Source organism: Parasteatoda tepidariorum, chromosome 5, assembly GCF_043381705.1.
Source record: "Parasteatoda tepidariorum isolate YZ-2023 chromosome 5, CAS_Ptep_4.0, whole genome shotgun sequence".
In the NCBI taxonomy this organism is placed as follows: Eukaryota; Metazoa; Arthropoda; class Arachnida; order Araneae; family Theridiidae; genus Parasteatoda; species Parasteatoda tepidariorum.
This window is the reverse complement of record NC_092208.1, coordinates 39,239,522-39,262,234: the sequence shown is the minus strand read 5'-3', so window position 1 is coordinate 39,262,234 and position 22,713 is coordinate 39,239,522. Positions and strand designations below refer to the sequence as shown.

At 26.9% G+C, this 22,713-nt stretch overlaps 2 protein-coding genes across 2 annotated transcripts in view; one reads left to right on the top strand and one right to left on the bottom strand.

Annotated features, from left to right (window-relative positions):
• Positions 1-16,012, bottom strand: part of LOC107444610 (leucine-rich repeat-containing protein 45) — a 32,454-nt gene extending 16,442 nt beyond the window's left edge. Inside the window, exons 1-10 of the mRNA XM_043041077.2 lie at positions 15,833-16,012; positions 14,561-14,697; positions 13,060-13,121; positions 12,883-12,953; positions 11,707-11,794; positions 8,905-8,995; positions 7,536-7,664; positions 6,291-6,403; positions 4,391-4,449; positions 1,551-1,628 (exon numbers count right to left, since the gene is read on the bottom strand). Coding sequence (XP_042897011.1) covers positions 1,551-1,628; positions 4,391-4,449; positions 6,291-6,403; positions 7,536-7,664; positions 8,905-8,995; positions 11,707-11,794; positions 12,883-12,953; positions 13,060-13,121; positions 14,561-14,697; positions 15,833-15,921 — 917 coding nt within the window. The 5' untranslated portion in view covers positions 15,922-16,012. The remainder of the gene's footprint in view (positions 1-1,550; positions 1,629-4,390; positions 4,450-6,290; positions 6,404-7,535; positions 7,665-8,904; positions 8,996-11,706; positions 11,795-12,882; positions 12,954-13,059; positions 13,122-14,560; positions 14,698-15,832) is intronic.
• An 8-nt stretch (positions 16,013-16,020) lies between these two features.
• On the top strand, positions 16,021-21,476 carry LOC107444625 (E3 ubiquitin-protein ligase Sce). Its single transcript, XM_016058837.4, has 2 exons — positions 16,021-17,210; positions 20,342-21,476. The coding sequence occupies exons 1-2, from the start codon at positions 16,286-16,288 to the stop codon at positions 20,563-20,565; spliced, it is 1,149 nt and encodes a 382-aa protein (XP_015914323.1). The 5' UTR covers positions 16,021-16,285; the 3' UTR covers positions 20,566-21,476.
• Positions 21,477-22,713: the final 1,237 nt, after the last annotated feature.

The window sequence follows — 22,713 nt, the reverse complement described above, 5'->3', positions numbered from 1 at the left end:
AAGTAAGTTAAGCGAAATTACATACTTTATAGAATAAATTTTTTTTTTCTAGAAGAAGTTCTGTTTGTTTTTTTTTCAGTCTAGAAATCATCTGTTTTTCAAAATGTTGCCAAAAAAATTATGTTTTGAACAGCTATAAAATATTAAGAATGACATTGACAGCTATAAACATATTTTTTGCAAGCCTACAACTATTTCGTAGGAGAATCACTGTTGAAAATAAAAATTTTTTTGAAAAAATAATAATAATAGTAAATTGGTCTAGTAATAATAAAAACAATAAATTTTGACATATATATCTAACACAGGGACATATGATATCTTGCATGCCACCTGTTCTAAAAAAATAATAAAATAAAATATATAAATAAATATTACGATTTTTTTATTTTTTTAAAAATATGTGTAACATTAAAACCAAATATGCCCAAAACTATCACCAGCTATTAACAAACATGCCTAAATAATAATCCTTATTTAAAGCTCTACCTTTTTAAAGTCCATAGAACTTTGACCCTTCTCTTAAGTGTAATTTTGAATACAAAGTATACAATAATGCAAAACTTGACTTTTCACAAAAATGAGAATGTAAGTTTTTAGAATTAAGAATGTTTTAATTTGCATAGTGATTAAATTTATTTATTCATTTTTTGTGATTAATAAAAGTATTTCATATTTTGCGAAGAGTTTTTTGCTCATTTAAATATGTTACCACAAAACAAACTTTTAAGTCGATAACAACTTGATTCATGTTATCAAAATAAATTTTAAACCATGTTACAAGATATTAGTACCATTGAATAAAAAAGTCTTACTTATATATTCAAAACTATATAAGACCTTTCTGTTATAATCATCTAATTATTTTCCTGATAGCTGTAACCATTAAATAATGACTGACATGTTCAATTTAAACTTAAAAGAATAAAAACTTTGTTCCAATTTGCCCCAAAAAGGGCAGGAGAAAAGAAAAAGTACAGATATGAGTAAAGAATTTTTGTGTGATTTTTATTTCTTTTACCTAAATATATATAACATTAAAAAAAACTCATATGTAACATAAAAGAAAACTTCTTTTTTTAATATCACAACTCATTAAATCAACTTCCCATAAAGTTATTAAAAAAATCGTTTTTATCTTATTTTTTTCATAACTATATGGATTTAATGACAGCATTTTAATTTGTTATATATAACAAATAGGAAAACAACTTTTTTTACATCACAACTCATAAAATCAACTTCCCATATAGCTATAATTTCTTTTTTTTTAAATGCCAAATCAAACGTGTTTAAAATCATTTCCCGGTCAAAAATTTTGAGAAAATTTAAAATGATATAGTATAAACAAATATAAACTTGTATTAATTTGATTCTTGTCATATTCAGATATAACAAGGCTTAAGCATAAAATTTTAGAAAATTATTAACTTTAGGTTAAAATTTTGAAACATTTTTAAAAACTAAAAAAAAAAAACTAAATTAAAAGTCAGTACATATAAAATATCAGTTTTTTAATGCTATAATATAATATAATATATTTGACTTACTTTGATGTTAAAGCTTCAAGATTTTCAACTTTTTCCACTAATAATTCTTTAAGTTCAGTAATTTTTGAAGAGTTCAATCTAAAATATAAAAAAAGAAAATATAGTAACAAAAGCATGTATTGTTTACATTAAGTACGTTACCTTATATCACATGAAAATAGATCATTATTTTAATCCATTGATTAATTCAAGTTATGTTTCAAGAGAATCAAAGAATGTGATATTCCTTCAAAAAATATTTTTCACTTTATTTTAAATTTGGATTTTTTTCAAAATAACAGTTTATACTTAGAGAGAAAGATAATAGACTACAATATTACACACTAATTATGAAAGTATATACCTTTTTACCTATAAAAAGCAATACAAAGCTTAAATACAAACGGAAAAGCACAAGCAACTATATGTATTATATAATTTAGATATTAGAAAGCATCTTAAAAAGTTTTAGTATAACCAAAATAGTATTCAAATGTATCAGATATAGATATAATTGTTCTGAACTAATTAGTGTTTAGAAAGTAAGTTATACAATATTTTGTAACTTTTACTATAGTAATAGACTATACTACTATACTATAGTTACTATAGTAAATACTTCAAACTAAATTAAAATATGAAAACTGTTAAATTATTGCTGTATGCATATGGAAAAATATTTATAGTTAAAAACTAAATCAGTGTAAAGGTTAAAATATGCCTAAAATTACGTTTATATGGGAATTTAGAGTACACTAGTAGTTGTTTAATTTAAATTATCTTTTAACTAAACTTAATGTAATAAAAATATAAAAATAACAAACAATATTGTGATTAATCAAACTTAATTTAACAAATACACTGATGATTAATTAATTACTTTATTCAGGCAGAGGCTGGAAAAAGAACTATAGGTCTGAAAATTCAATTATGTCAATTAATTCAATTATGTCAATTTATGTGGCTGGGATAGCCTGGCTGGTAAGGCACTGGACTCACGTTCGTGCGAACGGGAGTTCGAATAAAGTTGGCCGAAGACTCCCCGTGTAGTAAAATGGTGATTGGTGCACGTAAAATCTTTCGGGTTACAAAGTCCTCCTTGTTTCCATAACAGAATATATATCTGGGGGTACTAATTTGGAAATTGGTTCTTCTTTGGCTCAGGTCAAAATTACGATCTATGAATGAATGAATGGACGTATATATGGGTCCGCCTTACAAACGGATGTGACAGAATTCAAATTCTTAGCCGCCATAGATAGCACCACTAGAAAACAGAAACAATCGCACCCCTTGCCTTAATGGCCTACAACAACAACAACTCAAATCATAAAAATATAAATAAAAAGTACTTGAAACTACTTAAATTATTTACATACTTAAAGTTTCTTTAACCAAACGTGTACATTGACAGCCCAACAAATATTGTCAAATTGACAAACAGTCTGAGGATTTGCATTTACATTTTATAAAATCCATAATTGCGTTTTTTTTAGCACACATTTTTAAGTTGTGACACAATTTCAAAGCTTCCAATTCCACAGGAACTGAAAAAATTCAGAAATCCCGAGCGTTGCGCAAAAATAACGCAAGAAATTAATACGATACATAAATATCGAATCGCGCACTTAAGTGCTCATCTTTTGATAGGCTCTATTTTGAGCCGTTTTTATCATAAATTCATATGGTTTCTTTAGCAATTATTGTTACAGATTTCTAAATTGTTTTCTGAAATCAAGATATTTTAAATAGGATATAGTAAGTAAATTTCGAATCCCACATTTGGATAATAGCTTTTTGATGTGCGCGTTTGATATGTAATCGTTTTGTCGTGAATTCACGTTGTTATTCAAGAAACTTTTTCGTCAGTTATAACAATGGATTTCTACATAACTTTAAAATCAATATATTTTTATTCAAAACTATTACGACACGCGAATTCCAATTCAGCATATGAGCAATCACCTATCGTTGATCATTTCAGTTCGATTTTGCATTGATTTAATCGTAAATCCATGTAGTCTCCTTCAGCAATTATTTTAACAGATTTCTGCTAATTTTTTTGAAATTCCGATACCTTTAATCAGATATTATTACCGTAGTGAATTTCGAATAGCGCATTGGATTAATAACTCTTTGACCAACGCGTTCCATTTGCAATGATTTAACTGTGAATACATATTGTGTTTCGAACCACTTTTTTGTCGGTTTTATCAATGAATTTCTACGCAACTTTAAAATCCCGATACTTTTAAATCGAAATTATTACGACGCATGAATCTCCAATCGTGCCATATGAGTAATCACCTTTTGATTTCCGACCACGTTAGTTGGATTTTGCACCAATTTTATCGTGTTTGATTGTAATTTTGCAGTTATTCTTATAGATTTATATACAATTTCTTAACTTCCTATTTTTTAATATAATATTATTACAAAACTAGGAATCAGAAATTTGAGTAATACACAACAGTGAGAAGATAAATAAAAATAGGAACTTTCTCTTGTAATTGTTAAAAACAATCATGTTCAGTTCTCAGATCGATTTTTTTACATAATTATTGAATTGCAAAAAAATTTCAAATCATAATTGAAAAGCTAAAAATATAGTAGCCACTCAAATTTTATTAGTCGCCATTGGCAATCGGGTGATAAAAAGAATAAAATAATCATGATTAAAGAGTTAAACTTAGTTTAATTATATAACAAAGTTTAGGAAGTCGGAAATTCTGTTAGATTAGAAAAATTTCATGTCTGTTTATTGTAAACAATATCCAAAACTGAAAGTCTTTCAGGGACCTGAATTCAATTTATCTAAGAAATAATTTTCAAACAGTTCATAATTCAGAAAAATATTTTACTTTTCATTGTCACTGGACTCTTTTTCTTTCTTGTCCAATACTTCCATCATTGATCGCAACTAAATTTTTGAAAAAATTCTTTGATTATTTAACTATAAGAAAAAATATATATTCATAGTGCTATATTTATTATAAGGAAGAAGAAAAAAACTTCTGAAATTTTTTCATTAGAAGAAATTAACTTTTGTAATAATTTTTACTGAGTCTATTAATAATTTATTATTATAAGAAAGAACAATTTTTTAAAAACTTTCCAAAACAGGAAAAAATGGGGTATGTAATAATAACAGCATGTTATATTCTTTTTATGGTGGGCATGCAACCAATTTCACCAAGAAAGTTAAGGGCAAAAAATAATCTGGATAAAAAAAGATTTCATGGTATATTAAGCAAAAGTATTAAACCTAAACAATATATACCTCACCAATATTGAAAAAAAGTAATTTACGTTTATGCATAGATGCCAACTTGGAAACTCTTCTTTATGACATTTAAGAAGAGTTTCCAAGTTGTTAGCTTTAAGCAAAAGTAATATAAACAAATCATCTTTCCCTCTTAATGAAGTTTAAATGAAGGTTACATAGGTTAGAATTCAAACATTCAATAACGAGAAAAAATGATTTAGCTCTATATTTACTAGAACAATGGGTGAAAAGTTAAAACATTAATTTTGAATAAGGGTAATATTCAATTGGTTAATAAATATGATTTTAAAATACAATAAATCAATTACATTAAAAAAGCATGCTTTGTGAAAAGTAGTGCCAGGGCTATTAATTTTTTTTAATAATAAAAGTCATAAGACCATAGATGAATTGGCAAGAGCAAATTAATAATAACTCCCACAAACTCTAAACAATTTTATTTTCATATAAAAAGCTTCACTTTAAAAATGCATTCTAAAGAAAGGTTTCCCAGCAATGGAAGGGAAAAGTAATAAGTTTTTCTTTTTCTTTTATTGCTAATGCAATTACGTTACTGTTATTGCAAAGCAAAAAAATAGAAAGAGTTTAATAAGAAAATAAAAAGAAATGTTAAATAGGAAAAAAGAATGATAAAAAAGAATATATGATAAATATGATATGATATGAGAATATATGATAAAAAGAAGTTAAATCAAATTGCAACTAAGTTTAAGCTAATTGTTTATTTTCATAGATGCTTCTTCATTTTGTAATTTTTTTAAGAGTCAAAAATTAAAAATTATATTATGCTTTTAACAACTGCTAATGCAATTACGTTACTGTTATTGCAAAGTAAAAAAAAGAAAGAGTTTAAAAAGGAAATAAAAAGAAATGTTAAATAGGAAAAAAAATGATAAAAAAGAAAAAGAAATGATAAAAAAAATTTTTTTAATCAAGTTGCAATTAAGTTTAAGCTAATTGTTTATTTCCATAGATGCTTCTTCATTATGTAATTTCTTTAAAAGCTTGATCATTAAAAATTATATTATGCTTTTAAATAAAGATAAACAATTAAATAAATAAACTTTCTATTTCAATAACTATCACTATTTACAGATTTTTTCTGGCAGAATAAGCATTTATGAAATTTAAAGACATTATTTTTACGATTGTTTTTCCAACTAGACAAACAATTTCCCCCTCAATAATAAAATAGTTTAGTATGAAGCAAGGTACTTTTCTCAAAAATAGTCAAAGTTTTTATTTCAAGAAATATTACAAGTTTCAAAATTATTTTACCGGATTGGCCATTTATGATATCTTAAGACATTCTTTCACGTTTTGTTTTTCCAGCAAAACAAAAAATTTATCCCCTTATTATTCAATAAAAATTTTGAGCATTTAACAGGAATTTCTATACAAACTTGTCCAACATACATTATAATAAATTGTTGTTACATTATAATAAATTCCCAAATCAAATTTTATCAACATACTTGCAGAAACTTTTCTTCTTGAACCTCCTTCAATTTAGAAGTCAAAGAATTTGTTCTTTCAGTTTGTTCAGTGGTTAACAAGAACCTATCAACAGATGCTAAAACAATTGTTTCTAAATAAAGAAAAGAGCGAATGAAGCAATTCTGTCTTTTTTTAACATAAATACTATTAAACTAAAAGCAATAAATAATTTGTATAACAAATTTAGCTTCGAATATTCTCTTTTAATTTCTTTTTTAAAAAAAAACCAATAACAGGAAATGGCTTTGACTTTAATTCAGCGTTGTTTTCTATTTAACTTTTAAAATAAATGTAATGTTATTAAATCAAAACAACATAGAACAAAACTTAACAATTTTTTTCATCATAGAGGTTCTTAAAAAAAAAAGAAAGATAGACATTATAAATAATTATGTTATGCAAAAGTCAAAGATTAAAATCACATACTTCGGAGAAATTGCATAACATTAATAAAAAATGAATCTACTCTTGAACAAAAATAGTATGTCATTTAGCAGTTAGAGACATTGGAGAATTATTTCACACGGAACCGAGAAACAACGGAAAAAAACTGGAGGAAAAAAAACGGAAATGGGAAACAACAAGTTTTTCATGAATATTCTTTTACCATAGATCCTCAAAGTATGATTTCGGTTCACTACAAAACATTAATTTATATAAAGAATTAAAAGGGCTACCCATGGCCAAGTGAAAATACATTCAACAAAAGTAATTTAATCATCAAGAGTTTTGATTGTGAATAGACTTCTTGTCAATAGAAACATAAAATAAATAAAAACTAAACCAAATAAAAAAAACAGTTTTGGTAAACAAATAAAAAAAAAATTTTCAGTTAGCTTGTTCTTTGGAAATATCATTAGATAAATATACATTAAATAAACATAAATTTTTAAAACAAAAAAAGGAAAGAAAATAGCAAGAATTTGGCTACAAATCAACTTCTTAATACACAATGCCATTGTTTATAGGTTGTTAACAATGAAAATAAGAGTTTCAAACCCTAAATCATGCAACACACAGTGCCTTTTTTTAAAATTATACAATTAATTTTAAATGCAAAAGAAAATGAAAATATTACCTTAGCTTTTATTATTTTTATAAAATTGTTAAAAGGTAATATATTTAAATATAAAAAAACAATGACTCATTATAATAAATTTTTAATGTCTGCAAATAATGAGTAAAATTGAAATATGATAGCAAAATCCAAAATTGGTAATTACCTATGGAGTTTTGAAGGTCTTTAGTCAGATTATTTCCATTTACTTCTAAAGAAAGAATGCTCTTGTTTCTTGACAAAGCACTCAGAAGAGCGCGACCACCAATTAAACCAATGTTATTCCATCGCAAATCTGATAAGTAAATCATTTATTTATTTTTTTATTAAGAAGTATAAGAGCAGCAAGTTAAAAAACTAATAAAATAAAAGAATGATATAGAATAATACAAAAATACTAAATAACATTTAATTAAAAGCATACCATTAAACTAAATTAAACTACCAATCTATAATTTTCTAGGTTCAGAAACAATAGTACCGTACCTAGAAGTGATTAATTTTTATAAAGTTTCTCTACGTCATAATGTCAATTTTATTTCTTATTTTTATAACAATAAATAACAACAAGGCTAAAAATAAAAAAACAATAAGAATATGAACTATAAGAATAGAAAAAAATTAGCACATTTTAAGATTTTGTTAAGGGCATAAAAATTAAAAAAAAATTTCATATAGTAAGAAATTTTTAAGGATTATGAAAACATGTAAAAAAACTCTGAAATGCAATACAGCCAATAAAACTCATGTAGGATATTCGAAAATTAAAAAGTACATGAACAATTCACCAATTTAAAAATGGAAGTAAACTTATCCAGTTAAGAATACGAGCAAAAGAAATTTTATAAATTAATTTAAATAAATTCATTTTAAATTTTCAAACCACCAAACATGTGCAGCTTTTCTGTTTGTTTTTTTCACTTTTCTGACTTTTAATAGTTTATCCCGACCAAACCTCATGCTGAAAAGGTTGATCTTACTTTTTGTAAGAGGCCTATAGACATCTAACAACCAAAGACATTTTTTAACATACTCAAAATTTATACTAACATTAATGATATTAATTTATGAACGAAGTCCAAGAAAAAGTTTTGCATTCTTAAAATATATAAAAATGATATTTAAAAATAACAAACACATAACAATTACTGACACTGCATTACTAAATGCTCAAAATATATTTAAATAATTTATGGTTCATAAATATTCACACAATAGCTTATCAGTTTTAAAAAAATTACTGTTATGGGTGAAATAGTTGAAAGAATGACACAAACTTTTAACTCACGCTTTAACAATTAGATTAACTCTAAGGAAAATGAGTTTAAAACTAAAATGATGCATGATATAAAGAAGATCAAGCGTAAAGGGTTTTTCAGGTTATGTGTAGATATGTGTCAGTATATATATAGCAGTATATGTGTTCAGTATATTTGAAATTTTTAACTTTATGAATTATATTTTTGATTACAAAAATAATTATTATTATTATCACAACATAGAAAAAGGGTTTAAAGAAAAACACTTCAACATACCTAGCTTTTGAAGGGTTGATTTTGAAACTAACACATCAGACAAAGTCTTTGCACAGATATCATTCAATTGATTTTCCCGTAAATCAAGAAACTAAGCAAAATTTAAAGAAAATAAAGAAAAGAAATTAACTAAATCTACATAAGAAAAAAATAAGAGCTGCACTAAATACTAAAAATAACTTTAAAAATATATTTAAGATAAAAATTAATTTAAAGAAATTTAAACAAATAATAAGTATTTACAATATAAGTGAGAAAAATAAGAAGGAAAATAGATAAAAGGCATTCCAAATCAATAAAATCATAATCATAATGAATTAAAATTAAAACTCCATAATTATTCCACTGTAACCTAAACTTTTAAAACAATATTTCAAATTAAGTTTGCTTTAACCCTTTCTAACTAATAGCCTAATAAAATATGTCGCACATTTTGCAAAATTCCTATGTTGCCAAACCGGTCAACTACATCCCAGTAACAGTACATTTGCAACTAATTGAAGGGATCTCCCAAAAAGGACAAATTTGTAACTAATTAAAGGAATTATTTAAAACAACATCAACATTCATAATATGTTTATAACTAATTGAAGGGGTCACCAAACAATAAAATCATAGACATAGTACATTAATAACTCACTGAAGAAGTCACCCAAAGATAGCAAGTGCAACTATAGATAAAACATCTGTTATACATGGCATTACATAACTGACTGTCTAGGCAATCCATGTTGAACATGGTCACATTACATATCTAAATAAATATCCATATTCTTAAATATAAAAAATTGTAGGTTGGAGCTTAAAAAATTTGTCCTTAAAGCTTAAAAATTTGTCATTTCACACAACACCTAATTAATTTAACACTTCACTTTAACAAAAACAAATTGATTGAGGAATAAAAACCAGAGATTAGAGCATAACAGAGGTGAAAAAAACACACATGAAGTTATAAATCGTCATCACTTGTTCATAAAATTAAAAGCATTTTAATACATTAAAAGGCTAACAGTTTAAAAAATAACTAGAACAGCTATTTAAATTTTCTATTCTATATAAATAACAAAATAGCAAAGAAAAATTTAACAATAAATAGATTAATTCTAGCATTATTAAATTATAACCCTCTAGCTGAAACACTATGCGCTATTATACTTGCATTATTGGTCAACAAAAAAAAGTATATTATGCAAAAATTTATAAATGCAGAAAAGAAAATCTGTGATATAATGACTTTCATGATATTAAACAAAATATTTAGCTTCCGAAAAGTAAGAAGTTTATTATTCTAAGATGAGTACTTTCTATCAGATATTTATCAGATAGAGAAGATTTCTACAATAAATTAAATTAAAAAATGCAAATAAAAAGTGAAATAATATCTTGTAATTTTCTTTTTAAATGTCGGGCACTGAAGTCTCGTTGTTTGCTTCTGAAGATGACGGAAGTGTTGCGCATTTCAGGTTACTCGGTGGGCACCTGTGAACCTCACAGAGCTGAGCAACATTACTCCCGCCGTACTGCCACAGATACTCCGACATATGGTGAGTCCCAATGAAACATCATACAACAGAGGGAAACGTTCCTTCCCTGAGCAGGATTTGAACCTGCAACCATTAGCTCCTCAGTCAGGCACACTGACTACTCGGCCAACACACCGGCAGTATTTTGTAATAAATGTATATGATTCTGTAAATATATGATATGCCAGCATTCTATAGAATGTCACATGATTATATAGCATACTTGCCTTTTTTAGGGCAAAATTTAAAATATGATGTGAGGGAAGACTTTGCTTCCCCGTCATTAGCCGTATAGTTGATAGTGGTATATATGAGTGTTCATTTAGGCCAATATTGAATGAATAAAACAATAACGTTTCCAGGAAATAATGTACAAATTGTTGAATGTATATTTAGATTTTATTAAGTATAATTTAAGATTTCGAGTGGCCACATTTTCATCCTAAATAAGAAATCCCTTAAAGGGATGAAATAATAATACTCTCTATTGAGAGATCATAAAGCCAGAACAACATTTCTGACCGTTAGAAAATCGAGACTGGGAGGCCCCCAAAAGGGGTCCCAGCCTCACCAATTTAGAAATTAAAAGTGAATATATTTATTCTCAACGGACAGAGAAAGAGTATGGGTAGGAGATCCAAAATTTGGCGATTTATCATAATATATCATAGCCAAAAACAAAGCCAACTAGCATATCCACATGGGTTTAAAAGAACACCTTGGCGATCACGAGTCGCCAACAAATTTATGTGAATTCTTATAACCATGCAACCGAAACATTTTAGCCGTTGGAAAATTAGAATAAAAAGTTATAAATAGAATTTTGTTTTTGATTAGAGGCGTCAGTGAATTAATATGTCTGCATAATAATGAAATAAAAAGAAAGTATCCGTTACATTGATCTGGAAGAGAAGAAATAAATATTTTATGTTCGTTTAAAAAGATTAAGTTTTTGATTTATTTTAAAAGTAATTCTTCCATTAATAAAAATAAGGTTAAGTAATGAAGGATATTTTAAAAAGATAGGAAATAAATATGTAATGCCAAATTCTGGCATCACATATGAGAAATATTATGTACTTTGCCTAGTCAGTGTGTAAAATGTCTGTAGGTATTTCTTTAGTCATTTTATCGAAAACTTAATCTATGTGTAAAATATAAACCATTCCATACTTTGTTGGTCAATTCTAGTAACTCTAATATCTCACTACTGTAATTTATAGATTGACGATAACACATACACATTTTAATTTTAAAAAAATATTGAAAAAAAAATTACCTTTAAGGCTTTATTGCAAATTAAACCTTCACATAAAATAGCAAATTTTTCAGGAAAAATTCCCACTCCATTCCACTCTAAACACAAACTAAAATGAGAAATAAATTACTATATTAATATAAGTTAAGTTCAAATCTATGAACAGTAAATAAAATACTGTATATCTCAATGTATAAATCAACCCCTTATATTTGATTATGAGATAGCAAAAATCTGGTGCGTAAGTCGAAGTTTGTCGATAAATCAATTATTATTCCTATAGATATCATGAGTCAAATCATACTAGACCTGTGACGAAATGTAGATTCAAATGTTACTACAAAATATTTTTAAAAAATTAAGAATTTTGAATTCTTTGCATGGGAGTGAGGAGGATTTTTCGTGAGACTTAGCACAAATTTGCTGAAAGTCCATTCCAGAGTGGGATACATTTGCCAAAGTGTAAACTATTTCCTTAATACAACTCATTCAACAGTGCAAATTGCAACAGTGGCATGTTGCATAATTAACTTACTTTTGTATCCTAACTCTTAATATAATAATTTTTTTTTTAAATAAATAAAAACTGCAAAGCATCTAATGATACATATGTTTTAAAATTGATGCATTGATTCATAGTTTTCTGAATTTATAAATTTTTTATTTGCATATTTTACAGATTTTTCATATAATATTTTTTAATTTATCAAGTAGTTTATTTATAATATAATTATCAAAACTTGCTATAACTGACACTAATTAAATGTTTCAGTTTTTACACGTTAAAGAAAAAAAATTATATTAAAGATTTTTATCTTAATTTAAGCTTATATGTTTCATAACCATCAATTCTTCAATAAAATTATAATTAACGTTTATAAAAGTTAACATTTTCATCAAAATATTTTAAAAGCATCCATAAGTATTCACATCAATTATTACATTAGATTAATCAAAAATGCAAGACACACCTTTTATTTCAATAAGTATAAAGCTAAACACTAAAAATCATGTAAAAAAAAATTAACTATGTAAGAACAACAACAAAAATTTGGAAAAAATTTGAAAATGTAAGAACAACAAAAAAAATTTGGAAAAAATTTTGCGATCACTTTTTTTCAATAAATGTATTTTCAATTTAAAAACATCACAAATTACATCATAAAAACAAACAAATATTAACATGAAATACTTTACTTTTGTAGATGATTATTATGACGTAAAAATTTTCCAATAGCTTCAGTCCCTAAGCTTCTAATATTATTCCCCTGAAAACAACAAAATTTTTTGCAAATGTGTGTTAAACAACAAATATTTTAGAAACTAAATAAAAATTGAATTAAACTTTCAGAAACTGGATTAAAAAATACTCACTTTCAAGTTAAGGGTAAGCAAAAACCTATTTTTTTCAAGACCTGATAAAACATCTATTAAGCCTAAAAAATAATCTATTAATAAATAAATCATAAAAAATAATAAGCAAATTAATGTATTTAAAACATGTCAAAAAAACTACAAAATTTTAAATTTAACTACTTTAATGCATTTATAATAAAACTAATAATACATCTCTTGTTAAAGCATCCAGTATAGTTAACAAACAGATAACTGATTGATTTTTATCAATGGACTTAGATAAAATGAAAAACTTTCCGCAGACACCAAATCTCAAAAACTTTCTGCAAACGATTATAACTAACTCAACTAATTTCAACCCTTTTGTTATCCCCAATTTTGGGGCATTTTGTTTAAAAATCACTGATCATTTAAAAAATGTTTCAATTTTTAAAAAATCTATATTAATGACTATAAATATCAGCATGTGATAAATATAATGCATTAATGTAATCGAGATCTAAGTGCGAAGCAGAAAAAGAAATTCTCATATCAATCTCTGCAAGATGGATCCGTCGGTTAAAATTGGAAAAATTTGATTGTTTCTTTCCTCCTCTCTCTTTTTTTTCCGAGTAATTCTAGAAAACTTTCTGCGATGTTTAAAAATATAGACTGTTTAAAATAGTAGAATTTTGACTGGTTCTTGTTTGTAATGGCTTTGCTCAATGGTGACTAATTTTCCACGAATAACATTCGCCAGTTCATGCATATTATACATATCTGTTTATCAATATATTAAGTTAATATTTTGGTTGTATTGATTAATTAGTTATTATATTCACATTTAAAAATTCACACAGTTTGTATAAAATAGCTAAACATAAAACGCACATTGTAAATTTTAAAGATTAAGTTGCTTTATTATTTAAATGTATGTTTGTTTTATGCAGAAAATGAAATTGTACCAAAATAATATTACCAATATTAATTAGTGATTAATTAAAAAGTAATCAATTAACATGGGGAAAAGTAATTAACAAATATAGTNATTTTTTTAAATAAAACTTAGGTGATCATTATTTACCCCAGAAACAGAGTGATTGTGAATTACCCCAGGTCACCCTATTATATTCATAGCTAAAAATTCACACAGTTTGTATAAAATAGCTAAACATAAAATACAATTTGTACATTTTAAAGATTAAGTTGCTTTATTATTTAAATGTATGTTTGTTTTATGCAGAAAATGACATTGTACCAAAATAATATTACCAATATTAATTAGTGATTAATTAAAAAGTAATCAATTAACATGGGGAAAAGTAATTAACAAATATAGTTTATAGAATTACAAAAGTAATTAATTAATCTGTCATTATTACAAAAAATATATATTACCCAACCACAACACTGTTGATTAGACACTAAATATCACTTAAAATATTGTACCAAGATTGTTAATTGTAAACAAGTTATTACAAAACTATACAAAAAAAAGTTTCCAGAAATGCATGAAAATTATGGATATTAGTGCATATACCTTGATCTGATAATAAACAATTACTGCAGTCTAATTCTAGTAAGTGCACATCTTTAGCCAAAGCACATCCTAAAGCTCTCCAACAATCTTCAGTATACTGACCTCCAGATAACTTGAGAATACTTGATTTTAGATCCCTTAAAAATTAATCCTTATTCTAATTTTTAAATATTTAAATGAAAATGTCAAACAAATTCATGTTAATGAAATATACATTACTTAAAATATTAGATGTATATACAGTCAGTCCCACTTAAAGAAATACCAATGGTTCCAGCCAACTGTATTTAAATGAGTGGATTATTTAATTATAAGAGTAGTGTATTATTCAATCTTGAATAATATTTGTTTTTACAAAATTTTAATTTAAAATGGTATATATCACGTAGTATAATGTTTTGAGGGAATAAAGCCTATATAATAATCAACAAACAATTATAGTTAGAGCTGGTAGTGTTAGTATCAAAAAATAAAAATGACATTTAAATTTACATAAAAAGAGTTCAATGCTTATAAAAATAGTATGTACTAAAATACAAATTATTTCTGACTAAAATACTGATTAATTCCTTGCAAAAAAATCTATTTAAGATTGTTTGGAACCACATTGAATTAACATTTCTCAGCTCTACTAAAGAGGCTAACAAGATTTGACCCTCAAACGCTTCTTTGGGGTCAGAAATAGTTAGGAAATCCCTGATGAAGTGACCACATATTGTATTCTCATCTGCTTAACTGAAAAACGAAAATTTCACTTTAGCTGGTGAAACATTTTATAAAAGTACTTTATTTTCTCTTCCTTATGCAATTAAATAAGGACTAGCAACCAAAAATTATTGCTTAAATAAGAAAATTTAACGTTTTCATATAAAATAATTCAGTTCTACTAAATTTTATACATATAAACAGGTTATCTGATATGCAATTAAGTGAGGAAAACTGCAGTTATGCACAACTTTTTTTGAAAATGAGACTCATAAAAAATATTTTGACTTTCATTAAATGATAATTTAAATAACATAACACTAATATAAATTCCTACAACTTTGAATGTAAACAATTAAAACGGAAACGTATTAATAAAATTTTAAATCAGCTATAAGCAACAAATTTCGCCCAATTTATGCATAAAAAAACAGTTTTCTGATGTAACTTATCTATGATGTTAGCTAATGCTTAATCAAGAGAGAAATAAAAGAACAGAAAAAAGTTGTTAAATTTCTTTGTTATGGGGATGTAAGTTTTTAATGAAACCTTAAATAAAACAATTACTCTTCGATTCTTGAAATAATACTTTCAGATGGAATGACATTCAATGCAAGAGAAGCTTGTTCGTATAAAAACTTAAACGTCTCCATCATTCACGAACAAATTATTAAAAGAGGTAGTTTTGTCACGGTAATAAACCAGAGTGATTTTGGATCATTGTTTTCGTTTCCACGGCAACGGAGGAAAGAAACGCTTCCGGTTACTTACTACTTTGCAATCGAGAAATTCAAATTTTATAAATATAATACATAATACATTTCCATTATTTAATCAAAGTTTATTAAAAGCATCAACTAAAAATTTAAAAAGTATTCAATGGAAATATATTTAAAATAGCGAAGACTACTCTAAATTGGAAAATGTCTGAAAGGAAGTGAAGCAATCGATCTGTTGAATGGCTTTGGCTGTTGTTGTAGTTCTGGAATCTACTATAAAAACTTTTATACTTTGAACATAATGTCTTGTTCCGACACACAAACATCCAACAAAACATGGGAACTAAGTTTGTACGAATTACACAGAACTCCACAAGAAGTGATTACAGATGCTACGGAAATCGCAGTGTCGCCAAGAAGTTTGCACAGCGAACTGATGTGCCCAATTTGTTTGGATATGTTAAAAAATACAATGACAACCAAAGAATGTTTGCATCGCTTTTGTCAAGAATGCATTATTACAGCATTAAGAAGTGGAAACAAAGAATGTCCAACTTGTCGGAAAAAACTAATTTCCAAACGATCACTTCGTCCAGATCCTAATTTTGACATGCTAATATCAAAGATATATCCCAGCCGAGATGAATATGAAGCTTTGCAAGAAAGAGTGTTAGCATCCTTAAATAAAAAGCACAATCATGCCTTAGCACACAGTATTGAAGAAGGTATGAGGATACAAGCACTCAATAGAGCACAACGTGTGAGGAAAAACGCTCCTGAGGAACCGAATGATACAAATAATAACAGTAATCCACCAACTGCAATCGCTACTCCAACTGTTAACGATAGTATAATTCCTCCACCTGTTAATGAAAATAGTAATAGTATGAGTGCGCCTCCTAGCACAATGACTCCTGTTCCAACGCCTCGACAAACCCCTACTCCTGGAAGTTCTAGTGATGCCAATTCCTCACAGCCTGCTCGCAAAAGGTTAAAGACACTTTCAGAAAATGAATCAATAGGATCAGGTGTAGATCAGGACAATGATAATGATCTTGCTGAAGAGAGCACTGAAGGTACTAATCAAGATGCTGAAGTGGAAAGTACTTCAGATAGTACCTCTACTGTAAATGAAATAGAGCTTGTTTTCAAACCATACCCTCAAGATGACAGTGAGCCTACCTATGCCCAAGTCCGTTACATAAAAACCACTGCAAATGCAACTGGTATGAGTTATCACTGTCATATTTATTTATCTTTGTATTAATCTAATTCTGGGCTGGGTATTTTTCCGAGTTGAGTATTTATGTATTTTAATATTAAGCTGAACTGTGGAGTCAGTGTTTTACTATGAACTTTAGTAAGTTCATAACCCCGTGGCAGAATCACGGCGACATTGTCGCAGAACGTTACACAGTTCTTGCAGAGAGATTTTTCTCTTGAAAAAAATTACTTTTCTTTTCTACAGAAATTTACACGTAATATTTGAATCATGCATTTATATAATCACTTTCTGACGTCTCAATTTACGACAATATTGTAAATCGATGTAATGTTTCATTTAATTGTATTTTCAGCAGTTATTGATATTGATTTCATGTGGATTTTAAATATCCCAATATATTTCATACAATATGGAAAATTCAAATCGTGCACTTAAGTATTTGCTTTTTAAGGCAATAATTCTATCGAGTTTTTGGCAGTTATTGTTATTGATTTCTCCATAGTTTTTTAAATCCGATGCTTTTTATGCAATATAATTTTTATTACTACAACTTAATCTCGAAACTAAACACGCATTTGAGAAGCCCGATTGGCGTAGTCTTGTCAATCTTTTTTTCGGCTATTACTACTACGAATTTCATGATTTTTAATTATATTTTGTATTGTGATAATTATTTACAAAATGCGAAGAAGGAAATAATTTATGTGAATCCCCCCCCCACACACACACACAAAATGCAAGAATATCACTCATAACAGAAAAAAAAAAAATTTACATGTTTTATTTAAAAAGAAAATTATGTAATTTTTTTTTTCTAAACGCAACGCTTTTTCTATTTTGAATTAGTAACATATATTTTTGTATTATTAAGAGTATCTTGCAGAAAGATATTAGTGCTAGAGTGTTTTGTCGCAGATAGCTGGAAAAAATTCTCCCACGGGGGTTCATAATAATTCAATGTAATTAGTAACTCAACTTGAAATCCAATTTATACTCGTACAGAATATTAAAATTACCATTATAAGCAATGTTCTAAATATCAATATCTCTCTGTCATATTTGCATAGGCTGAAAAAGTTCCTTTTATAATAAATTAAGTTTATAGTAAGTTGCTTAGTAATATTCATCTAGTAATTCTTGTAATGTTTTTGTTCATATCCATTTTTATTAGATGAAACTTTTCTCTTTTTAGCCTATATTATCTATTTTTTGACCTATTTTAGTTTAGTAAATTTCTTGTCTACTCTGACTCCATATTCAAGCATATTGTTTCATTGGTAAAAGCATTCACAGAACTACATAATCAAAATGTGTATAAATGCTCAGGTTCAAAAGTTAAGGAATAATTTTGAAAACAACTAAAAAAATATTAAACCAAATCAAGTTTCATTTTTTTATGAAAATGCATCAATTTAAAGTAGGGCAAAAACAACCAAAAGGTAACGTCGCAAACTCTAGATCACGAGTTAATTGGGATCCTCATCACGCCGTGACAGTCGAAAAATGTTGTAGCATCTGTGGAAGTGAGTGATTAAATTTCAGTATAGCTGGATTACGCTATTGGGCAAAAATGATATCACTACTTGTGAAATGAGATGGTATGTATTGGCTGGCGTTGACAGGATTTGAGAAATTGCTGGAAATTTTACGTCTAAACAAAGTAGCTTTTGATTTCTCTGTTCAAAAAGTTTCTTATTTAAATAAAAGAAAAGCTGTTCAATAGGCAATAAAGCAATTTGTTGAATTTTAAAATGGCTCTGATAGCAGGAAAAAAAGTAACGATGCTACTGAGGTTAAGTTTTTATAAGACCTAGTAGGTAATTAATATAAATAGACAGTAATTTGTTTTGTATCTGTTACAAATGTTCAGAATATATAGACAACTAAATAAGTATTTCTTTTAATTATTAAAATTGTGCAAAATAAGAGTATTAAAGTGAAACCTCTCAGAAGTGACCACTCTCCATTCCACAGAAAAATGCTCGTTGGTGGTTCTTACATGTTACCTCCATTGATTTCGAAATAGTTATCGAAGGTACATGATTTTTCTCAAGTAATTTTATTTTTAGTCAGTGTCGTTTCTTGGGGTGAAATGCCACTTCTGTTGGCGTCATGAAAAGACGGATTGATGAATAAATTTTAGCATCTATAAATATGATCCCAACATATATAATTATGTTTAAAATCAAATTCAATTTAACTTTCAACTCTTAAGTAAATCATTGCTAGCATCGTCTTTAGTGCACTCTGACTTCAACAAAAGGTGGTATCGTCAAGAAGAGCTTCCTAAATAAGATCCTCAGAAAAATATTTTGAATACATTTTAATCTACTTATTTGTTTTGTTAATATTTTTTGTTTTGATATTTTTCTCATGTTTCTTTATTTGACCTTTTTTGCATTTGGTGCAGATGTTTGCACGATTGCTGGGAGAGGTTTAAGAGGCTGCGAGAGATCTCTCAAAAGTGGTCATAAATAGAGGTGGTCTTTCCTGGAGGTTTCGCTGTATTTAGAATTTCCAAAATTTCGAGATAATTTCTATTATAGTTAAAGTCATGAAAATAAAATTTAATACTGATATTACATAGACATTTACAAGAATGAAATAAAACCAGAGCACACATAACGAAATCTGTAGATATAAACGCCATCCAATACATACCATCTCCCTTCTCTCACTTACTGAAGTCATTTTCAACCAATAGAGTGATCCGGTCTCTGTGGACTTTAATCACTCATCTGTGGAAGGTTTAATATTTATTTTAAATATATAGGGTATGCTCTGCTCCCCCAATGAAAGTCTCACTAAAACTCCCATGCTGTCTTTTGGACTTAAGTATATCAGTGGTCTGTCTAGGTTTTTCTGAGAAGTATCTATTTTGTGAAACTTTAGACATAATTTATGAATATTAAAAAATCAGCACAAACATAAAATTTTTAAAAAAATATTTAGTAAAACTACATTTTTTCCTAAAATTGAATTTGTGAAGGTACCGCTAAGCGGTAGTAAATTTTACCTGGACAGATCCCTGTATATGTACAGTACAATCCTGAATATTTTCGTTAAATTTACATTAAATACTTTATGTACTAAACACTTTTTTTAAATCCTAAAATATTTTACTTTTTCTAGTGGATCACTTGTCCAAGTACTTAGCTATGAGATTTGCTTTGGATAAGCAAGATGAACTAGGCTCTGAAGCACCTACAGAAATTTCACCTTTTGCCATCTATATTGCTGTAACTCCAGGGCAGTTCTCTCTCCTGGATGGGAATGTTACACTTGATCAAGTCAATGAAAAATTCTGGAAGGTCAACAAACCTCTTGAAATGTTTTATGCAATCAAAAAAACTTAAGATATAGGCTTGTATAGGACTTCTTAGAGACTTAAGCAGAAAAAGATTTTATTTCATTGTATTATATTCCCATTCAATTATGTATATATAACTTTGTTTAGAAATAACTGAAAAACTGGTAACATCATTTTATTTTTTAAATTTACAATAATAGTGATTTTTATAATTCACATTTTCGACTTTGTGTTTATCAAAACGAGCTTCATTTCATGCAAAATTCTTTTCTTTTTTTTTAACTGTTGGTTTTAAAATTTGTTTCAATATTAATTTTGTTTTCTGCTTTATATAATTCATTCATTTCAAATGATTTACGTACATTTAAGAGTCTACAAAAAAAAAATTTTAAGAGCCTGTATATTTTGGATCATAAAGTACCATAAAAAATTTTTTGCTTTCATTTCTCTAAAATATTAGGCACCAACTATGATTTTTAGGTGTTTTGATGCCAAGGATTTCTTGATCCCAATATGTATACATATAGTTTCACATTTGATTATCTCATATTTAATTATTATTGAATTTGTTATATTGTTATTGTTTCAAATATTGCCATCTGTATAGTTATCAGTTGTATATTATCTTCATCTTACTCTGTAAAAGGATTATAATCAACACTTTCAGTTTCACATAACATTATAATGAAATGTATTAGTGATGTAAGTTGTTAATTTTAACTTATTCATAGTAAGTAACACAAATATTTGCTTTCATTTAAAAAAAATTGGGTCTTTTACAATAAAAAAATGTCATACTATATTTCTACTTCTTGTTTTTGTCTCAATCTAAAGTTGATTTACATTTTGTTCTTTATATCAAGCATCTCAAAACTTCGGGATTTCCCAACTGGACGCCAATCTGACTTTATTAGCATGCATTGTATTAAAATAAAGGAAGAATTAGAAACTGAAAAATTTGAATGAAATTCCTTTTTAACTCATCATACCCGACATGCTATAATAATTACAATTTCGACACAAATTTTTTTATTTTGGAACTATCTAGTTACAGGAGCTACGCCATTTATTTTAAGATGAATTTCGTTTCATTAATTACAATGAAAATGTTCAATTCAGTATGTATATCAGTTAATGTGTTTATATTTTTATTTTGTATGATATTATTATGTTATAATTTTAAAAATAAAACTGTGTCAGGGTCTTTACCAAATGCCGATTGGTGAAGCTTATGGGTTCTTCAGACTTTTGGCTAGTTTCAAAATATCTACTACATACTATTGTTTTCTCAATTAATAAATTGAAACACCTAATGTTCTTTTTGATATTGTTTGACACTCTAGCAGAGTAATACTGGAAATCTATGTGAATTTGAATAACATATAAGTCTATTTTTTACACCCCTAAAATTTTACGAATATCAGAGGATCGACTTATACACAGTTAATAAAAGTAGACATGTAATATTGATGCATTATAAAAAAATTAGATAAATTTGAATAATTCTTGAGTCGATGTACCTCTTTCAAAAACTATTTTTAATATGTTATATTCAATTAATTTTGCATTATTCCCTCATCAAATTTTTTTTACATATTAAGCGTTTTTTAGAAACAATACTTTGAATTATGTTCAGAAAGATAAATTAAGAATAGGAAAAGTTAAGATAATTTATTCAAGAGTATTTAAATATGTATAACAATGAAAATTTTTAAAATATACCATAGAACTGTTAAATTTAAAGATTCCAGAACATCATCTGTGTTATCTGCTAACGTTATGAACATCATCATAACGTTAGCAGAGTCATCATGTGGATTCGACATCATCCTCATCTGTGCTGCCCCACAAAAAATAGTCTTCACTGCCAATTAAAGAATTCGAAATTTCACTCTTCATAAAAGATTCGACAATAACATTTGAAACCACATTTTGCAACATGTTTAGCGTCAGTTGACATATAATGTCTACAAAAGCATTGCAGAAATTTCCAGTGTTTTTGGTGTGAAATACAGAGTAATTCAAAATTAATATACCGATTACAAATGGCTATAATTATTTAATGAAAAATAATTTATCTTCACCTTACGTAAAGAAATTTTGAAGTTCCATCTACATTCTATGTTAATCTTAGCAATAAATTATTTTTCATTAAACAATTATTGCTGTTTGTAATCGCTATATTCATTTTGAA

What these genes read in the sequence shown, in the direction of transcription:
- LOC107444625 (XM_016058837.4), top strand. Translation starts at nt 16,286, where the DNA reads ATGTCTTGTTCCGACACACAAACATCCAACAAAACATGGGAACTAAGT. An exon ending in AACCACTGCAAATGCAACTG is followed by an intron (nt 17,211 to 20,341) that starts GTATGAGTTATC and finishes TACTTTTTCTAG; the next exon opens with TGGATCACTTGTCCAAGTAC.